Genomic DNA, 8,437 nt, shown 5'->3' on the forward strand with positions numbered 1-8,437 from the left:
CCTTCGTTACATTTTAGCTCATCTTGCTCTGGCTAGCATTAGTTGTTGAACTTGTTGTTGGTGATGTACACAACTGAGGGCGAGAGAGCCTATCTTTTCATGGTTGTTTGATGAATAGGACTGTAAAGTTCCCAAATGTAAGAGGACTCTCATGATGTTTACATATTTGCAGAAATCGATTCAGGTGTATTTTGTGGCTTTTGGCAAATGCATTTTAATGATCTAAAGTTGTGCTGTTGCAACTGCCTATAATCACACAGTAAGGTTCAAAGTAAAAGATGGCTGGCCTGTGTGGCAATGGCTTGTTTGTATAAAGGCCTACTGTAGCTCTGATTGGCTATAGAGCACAGGTCTGTGTAGACTCCTGTCCTGGACAAGACATGTTGTTTTTATTCTGTTTTATTTCCTGCAGTGTCTATTAATTGTCCAAACGCACAGCCGCTTTCCCACTCTATATTGCTATATAATTTTCACAAATGCCAGTATACGTAATTCCCAAACGTTCTAAGAATTTATGAAAACATGAAAATGACCCTATCTAAGTGGTTGCTTGTCAGATTTTTTTTGTGTGTGATATATTCTTCTTGGGGTGTACGTGAACAGATTTCAAGTTGCTAAAATGCTGTCAGTTCTGCTTTAAATGCAACAATGTTTCACACACATAAGTTATTTTCAAATAGATTGCTAACAATAGCAAGTGCACTGCAATAAAAAACACAGTTCCACTCACCAGATGATAATCATTTGAAAGTTAACTTCTTGTTGAAAGTTAATCTTGAAAAGGGAGAAGCTAGCAATTAGCAACATCATCCTCTTTGATAACACCTGCTGCAGCTGCCGCTAACTAGCCGACAACAAAAGCTAGCTAGCTAGACCATGGGAAAACTACGGCTCGCTTCAAGAAGGCAGAAGTTTCCATATGTTTTTCTAAAAATGGTCCCACCCATTAAGTCAAAATGTTATTGGTTGATTCCACTGTCACTCTACCAAATTTTGCCCTAATACAGTTGAATGGCAGAAGCCTTTATCTAGCTTCCAATTTGATCTTTTTTTCTCTTCATTGTTAACCCTTTCCTTTCCCCGAGAAAACTGAAGAGATTAAATCAGAACATCATTGAAAATAATAATATAATGATAATTATTATTATAATCATTATTTTATAAATCCTTAGCCCTTCTCTGAAGACGTAGAAGACCCATTGTCCCCCACTGTGTTTGGGTTAGTAATAATTTGTAGAGTGGTTCTATTTCCCTCAGCTGTATTTTTTCACTATTCTGAATGTCAAAGAATCCATACGTTGTTCTGAAATATGAACACAGAAATACTGGACATTTTTTACTCTTATTATGATGGTCATTTGACCCTCCAAAAACAATGATGGCCTTCAATTGGACTTGCATTTTTCTGGTCTCGGTCTAGACTTGGTCTCGAACCCCCTCTAGTCTTGGTCTTGACTCGGACTTGATTTTCTCCAGTCCTGGTCTTGAATCGGTCTCTCTTTAGATGGTCTTGAATACAACACTGAATTGTACAATAGAGTAGCCTCCTCTACAGGAGGCTCTGCTGCTGCCTAGCTGTCTGGTCCCCCAGTGGCTGTCCTAATAACAACATGGCAAATGATGTGAACATTAGCCTACAACAAATGATGTGGACACAAAAAAGTGACAGGTGAGGGGAAAGATTAAATATTTTATAGACCCCCTTAACAGTTGAAATGTGGACCTGTAAGGGTTGTTTGGTTGTGACCTGCTTTGGCAATTACATGAATGTAAAGATCAGGGGTTATAACTGTGACAATGGGTCAGCTATGGTACTGGTAGAAGTTGCCCACAGATCTAGGCACAGATCTAGGATCAGTTTACCCTATCCGAATCCATTAGCTTTACCATTTACCAACAATGTAAAGACCTAACTCAGATCTGATCAGTGTCTAGGGGCAAATTCAAACTAGTCAGGGGCCAAATCCCAAAATGACAGTGACTCCACCTTGTAGACAAAATAACAACAGCAAATTACATGTTAGTAAATCTAAACCATAGTAATTTACTGGAGCAATTGGGGTTGCCTTGCTTTGCTCAAGGGCATATCGACAGATTTTTCACCTAATCGGCTTGAACCAGCCACCTTTTAGTCACTGGCCCAACACTTTTAACCACTCGGCTACCTGCTGACTTATGTGTATGCGAGTACGTGTGTATCTTTGTATACAGTGATATGTATATGATTTTGTATAGTCAAATACAAACAAGGAATGGATTAAGAAAGGAATATGCCTTTAATACCAAAACAAATAAACATTGAAATTGTTTAATGTTTGTATTTGTTTAACATTTATTTAACTAGGCAAGTCAATAAAGACATTATCTCCCAAAAAATCATGTCTATGTTTGCATTTAAGCCTCTGTTTTGGATTTGTCCACTTTTTTAACAGTGTTCCCTAAGTCAATGAAGAGCACATTCTTATTTGCAATGGCAGCCTTTTCACTAATAAAATCTTCATCAGTAACATATCCGTGTAACGTGAGTCATATAATGTACATTATACACAGAGAGAAAGACCATTGCAGATGGCAGTTTTAATGTCCTTGTGTGCACTTATGGCAGAACTGGTCCACATGTATGCATATAAACATGCAAACTCACACACACGCACACACGCACGCACGCACGCACACACGCACACACGCACACACGCACACACACACACACACACACACACACACACACACACACACACACACACACACACACACACACACACACACACACACACACACACACACACGTCAAAGCATCCCTCCATGGGAAACCACATGCCTAGTTGTGGAACAACAGACATAAACAGGTGCACTTTTGTAAACAACAAAAGCATTGTCTCCTAAAGGTCCAATTGAATACACATGTGCGCACAAACACACACACACACACACACACACACACACACACACACACACACACGTACAAGTCGTCCCACTTCACATTTCCATATAGGCCGTCTCTGTTGAAAAAGATAAAAGCATTACAACTATATTACAAGCACTGTGTGAGTGATGTGTGTGTGTGTGTGTGTTGATGTCCTACCACTCCGCAGCCTCTCGTCTCTCAGCTGTGTTTTGTCCAGGGGGTGTGTGAGCGGAGGTATGCTGTCAGCACCGACCCCCTCTCTGCAGCTCTCTATCAGCTTCTCCAGAGTCCCGAAACACTGCAGCATCTGCCCAGGAGATAACTACACACACACACACACACACACACACACACACACACACACACACACACACACACACACTCTGTTATGTTAGCAGTATTGTGTTGTATTGTAAGCTGCTACTTCATTGTCTACTTATTGATTGTTAATAAAGTGCAGTTATTCTCACATACTGTGCCTTCAGAAAGTATTCACACCCATTAACTTTTTCCACATTTTGTTGTGTTACAGTCTGAATTTAAAATCGATTCAATTTAGATTTTGTGTCAATAAGTATTCAAGCTATGTTATGGCAAGCCTAAATAAGTTAAGGACTAAAAATGTACTTAACCAGTCACATAATAAGTTGCATGCACTCACTCTGTGTCCAATAAAAGTGCTTAACATGATTTTTGAATGAATTACCTCATCCCTGTACCACACACACACAATTATCTCTAAGGTCCCTCAGTCAAGAAGTGAATTTCAAATACAGATACAACCACAAAGAACAGGGAGGTTTTCAAATGCCTCGTAAAGAAGGGCACCTATTGGTAGATGGGTCAAAATAAAAAAAAATATTGAATACCTTTGAGCATGGTGAAGTTATTATTACACTTCAAATCAAATCTAAGTTTATTTGTCACATGCGCCGAATACAACAGGTGTAGACTTTACAGTGAAATGCTTACTTACAGGCTCTAACCAACAGTACAAAAAAGGTATTAGGTGAACAATAGGTAAGTAAAGAAAAAAAACAACAGCAAAAAGACAGTGAAAAATAACAGTAGCAAGGCTATATACAGTAGCGAGGCTACATACAGGCACCGGTTAGTGGGGCTGATTGAGGTAGTATATACATGTAGATATGGATGGTGTGTCAATACACCCAGTCACTACAAAGATACAGGCGTCCTTCCTAACTCAGTTGTTGGAGAGGAAGGAAACCGCTCAGGGATTTCCCCATGAGGCCAATGGTGACTTCAAAACAGTTACAGATTGTAATTGCTTTAAATGCTGTGAGCCACAACATTGTAGTTATTCCACCTAAATGACAGTGAAAAGAAGGGAGCCTGTGCAGTATACAAATATTCCCAAACATGCATCATGTTTGCAATAAGGCACTAAAGTAACACTTCAAAAAATGTGGCAAAGAAATAAACGTTATATTCTGAATACAAAGCGTTAAAGCGTTATGTCCTGAGTAGAATCTATTTAATCCCTTTTGAATTCAGGCTGTAGCACAACAAATGTGGAAGTAGTCAAGTGGTAAGCACTGTATTTATTCAGCTCATTACAATGACTACAAGGCCTTGCATGGTGGGCATTACATGGGAGGTATTAGTCACTCCTGTGTGTACATGTGTGAGCAGTGAGTGAGTTACTGCAGTGAGCAGTAATAGTTCAAGTTTTTTTTCATGTGTAATGAATACTTTGGAACTCATATACCCTTGTGTTCTCACGATAATACCGAGCAACTCACCTGAAGTGTCCATCCTTCAGAGGAGTGGTGGATTCTGTAAGTGTGGACGTACGGTGTCTTTCTGAACCAGAGAGAGAAAGGATTTACACTCAGAATCAGGATATCCTTTTTCACAGCCTTATGTTAATATAAACCAAAGGTAAAACAAACTGGCAACATTGAAACACACGTTGAAAAAACGATCCACTCATTCTGAAAGTGCTCTTAGTTCTAATTACATATTTCTACTCATCTCAGTACAAGACACCCTGTTTTGTCTCTAAACTTCTATGAGTACTTTTCAGCAAATTAATAGACCATTTCAATTTTCTGTTCAATTATTCTTAATTTTTTCATGTTACAGCAATTGATAATGGTCCTAACAAACAATCTAGTTGAACTGAAATAATGATATACCTTTGTAGCCGAGTGACAGCCTAAAACTGAAATACAGAAAATGTAGTATTTATATTTAAGAAAATGTGTTTGCTTGCTTGAGCGCTCTAAAAGCTTTGTATAATAGCATATGCCTACTCCATTTCTACATCCATATGATAGGATATTCAATATGACATTAAATAAAACGGTCTTTGAGCAATCATATAATTTGTAGGCCTGAATCTCAATTAAAATACAATTCAAAGTGGCCAAATTGTGGATTTTGTCATGTCAGAAATGACTACAACCTATTCTATAGTATCTCAAATGTCATGATGAACATGAACAGAAAGCTTACATAAAGCATACATAAAAACAGAATCAAAAATCACATGGGCCTCTGGCAGTTTAAATCGGTAAAATTATTTCAAAAACTCACTCCACAAAAGAGTATAGGCCAGAGAGTGAGTTTATCAACTCACCTCACGCAGAGGCAATACATTCCTTGCAGACTCTCACTGTCCCGCAGGAGAAAGCTCCCCTCTCTACCATGCCTCTCCAGCAACCTTTCCGTTTTCCCCTTACCGATTTTACCGTAGTAGATAGACCGGACCAGCGCGCTCTCACTCTCCGGCTCCATGAGCGTGAAACTTTGGAGATGAGCACCACTGTCACCCTTGCGTGCCATGGAGCCCTGAGAGAGTGCGCAGAAAGACAGACTGTGGGAAAGGGCGTGAGGCAGGAACCGACAGCGTCTTGGTGTTTCACACCTTTTTTTTAAATCGTGTCAAATGCAAAAAAATGGCACCTAATGTTTTTTTCTCAGCTTCAAGTCAAAACAAGGGCCTTTTGTCTGTGTGATTCAGACAGACAACAACATTCTCTGACAGACGGAAGTGTGTGTGAATGTGGTTCTCTCTAATCTTGATCTTTTGTCCATTGTCTTACATGGGTGAGAAGTACTAAATTGAAAATTAGGCCTACAGAATTATAATTAATTAGATGTGAGCATGTGACACTTTGTGGTGTTTCCTTATGAAATTGTTTTAGATCTCACTCAAGCAAAACGGTTTAGGATTCAATTGTGCATTAAATATAGGCTAGACAAATCAATAATTCTAGGCTATAGGGTACTTGGTGTTTGCATAAAATATCAATAAATTAAACTATGAGTAAGAGACAGGCTGCATCCCAGCTAGCACATTTGGTTCCTTTGAAGTTGTGGGAACTAAGTTGTTGGTTTTGCATTTTCTGGGAACAAAGCCATACTTTTCCTTACCGGTAAAACTGAACATTTTTAAATGGTTAAATATTTCACCTGTTTTGGGAACATTCCTTTTTAGGTTGCAGTGAGAACGTTTTACTATGGTTCCCTGAAAGTTTTTCTGGTAGGTTTTATTAACTTTCTGAGAAAGGGAAATTATAGGTTATTTGGAGGTTGATTAAGTTCCTTAAAACTTTCACCGAATGTTTCAATAAGACTTTTTATAACACAGCTAGCTTAGGTTAACTGTTCTGACATCCACGCACAAATAGAAATTCATTTGCTTAGGTATTAATCATGCAAACATGTTTATTTTTCATGTTTGCATGGCATCAGTGAGATTCAAACCTATGATCTTCTGTTCTCTATCCATGGAATTAGTCCACTGCATCACCACGATGGAGCTAGCGTGCTATTTTTTTAAAATACTAATACTAAGCTGTTCCCTTTAATCTATTCAAAAAGACCCAATTTCGAAAGGAAACCGGCACTCATTAAGATCAGGTGTGGCCAATTAGTAGGCGCGACCAACACGCCTGAACACACTTAACAAGATAGAGGATAGAAAGAGTTTTGTTGACGATGAGAACGGAATGTACAGTGGGACAAAAAAGTATTTAGTCAGCCACCAATTGTGCAAGTTCTCCCACTTAAAAAGATGAGAGAAGTGTAGTTGAAGTGTACCTGTAATTTTCATCATAGGTACACTTCAACTATGACAGACAAAATGAGAAAAAAAAATCCAGAAATTCACATTGTAGGTATTTTAATAAATTTATTTGCAAATAATGGTGGAAAATGAGTATTTGGTCACCGACAACCAAGCAAGATTTCTGGCTCTCACAGACCTGTAACTTCTTCTTTAAGAGGCTCCTCTGTCCTCCACTCGTTACCTGTATTAATGGCACATGTTTGAACTTGTTATCAGTATAAAAGACACCTGTCCACAACCTCAAACAGTCACACTCCAAACTCCACTATGGCCAAGACCAAAGAGCTGTCAAAGGACACCAGAAACAAAATTGTAGACCTGCACCAGGCTGGGAAGACTGAATCTGCAATAGGTAAGCAGCCTAGTTTGAAGAAATCAACTGTGGGAGCAATTATTAGGAAATGGAAGACATACAAGACCACTGATAATCTCCCTCGATCTGGGGCTCCACGCAAGATCTCACCCTGTGGGGTCAAAATGATCACAAGAATGGTGAGCAAAAATCCCAGAACCACACAGGGGGACCTAGTGAATGACCTGCAGAGAGCTGGGACCAAAGTAACAAAGCCTAACATCAGTAACACACTACGCCGCCAGGGACTCAAATCCTGCAGTGCCAGACGTGTCCCCCTGCTTAAGCCAGTACATGTCCAGGCCCGTCTGAAGTTTGCTAGAGAGCATTTGGATGATCCAGAAGAAGTTTGGGAGAATGTCATATGGTCAGATGAAACCAAAATATAACTTTTTGGTAAAAACTCAACTCGTGGTGTTTGGAGGACAAAGAATGCTGAGTTGCATCCAAAGAACACCATACCTACTGTGAAGCATGGGGATGGAAACATCATGCTTTGGGGCTGTTTTTCTGCAAAGGGACCAGGACGACTGATCCGTGTAAAGGAAAGAATGAATGGGGCCATGTATCGTGAGATTTTGAGTGAAAACCTCCTTCCATCAGCAAGGGCATTGAAGATGAAACGTGGCTGGGTCTTTCAGCATGACAATGATCCCAAACACACCGCCCGGGCAACGAAGGAGTGGCTACGTAAGAAGCATTTCAAGGCCCTGGAGTGGCCTAGCCATTCTCCAGATCACAACCCCATAGAAAATCTTTGGAGGGAGTTGAAAGTCTGTGTTGCCCAGCAACAGCCCCAAAACATCACTGCTCTAGAGGAGATCTGCATGGAGGAATGGGCCAAAATACCAGCAACAGTGTGTGAAAACCTTGTGAAGACTTACAGAAAACGTTTGACCTCTGTCATTGCCAACAAAGGGTATATAACAAAGTATTGAGATAAACTTTTGTTATTGACCAAATACTTATTTTCCACCATAATTTGCAAATAAATTCATTAAAAATCCTACAATGTGATTTTCTGGATTTTTTTTATTCTCATTTTGTCTGTCATAGTTGAAGTTTACCTATGATGGAAATTACA

The 8,437-nt window shown here is 39.5% G+C and overlaps 1 protein-coding gene across 1 annotated transcript; it reads right to left on the reverse strand.

Annotated features, from left to right (window-relative positions):
• Positions 1-1,814: 1,814 nt before the first annotated feature.
• Positions 1,815-5,872, reverse strand: LOC110530635 (SH2 domain-containing protein 1A). The gene is made up of 4 exons (XM_021613847.2): positions 5,508-5,872; positions 4,669-4,729; positions 3,083-3,227; positions 1,815-2,999 (listed from the first exon to the last, which is right to left on the reverse strand). Exons 1-4 carry the CDS (start codon positions 5,711-5,713, stop codon positions 2,977-2,979), a joined length of 435 nt encoding a protein of 144 aa, XP_021469522.1. The 5' UTR covers positions 5,714-5,872; the 3' UTR covers positions 1,815-2,976.
• Positions 5,873-8,437: the final 2,565 nt, after the last annotated feature.

Source organism: Oncorhynchus mykiss, chromosome 8, assembly GCF_013265735.2.
Source record: "Oncorhynchus mykiss isolate Arlee chromosome 8, USDA_OmykA_1.1, whole genome shotgun sequence".
Classification (NCBI taxonomy): domain Eukaryota; kingdom Metazoa; phylum Chordata; class Actinopteri; order Salmoniformes; family Salmonidae; genus Oncorhynchus; species Oncorhynchus mykiss.

Bases quoted from the DNA above. Each gene is read 5' to 3' on its own strand.
- LOC110530635 (XM_021613847.2), bottom strand. From the start codon at position 5,713: ATGGCACGCAAGGGTGACAGTGGTGCTCATCTCCAAAGTTTCACGCTC. The intron at 3,228-4,668 runs GTGAGTTGCTCG...GTGTGTGTGTAG, and splicing joins CTGAAGGATGGACACTTCAG to TTATCTCCTGGGCAGATGCT. The intron at 3,000-3,082 runs GTAGGACATCAA...CTTTTTCAACAG, and splicing joins AGACGAGAGGCTGCGGAGTG to AGACGGCCTATATGGAAATG.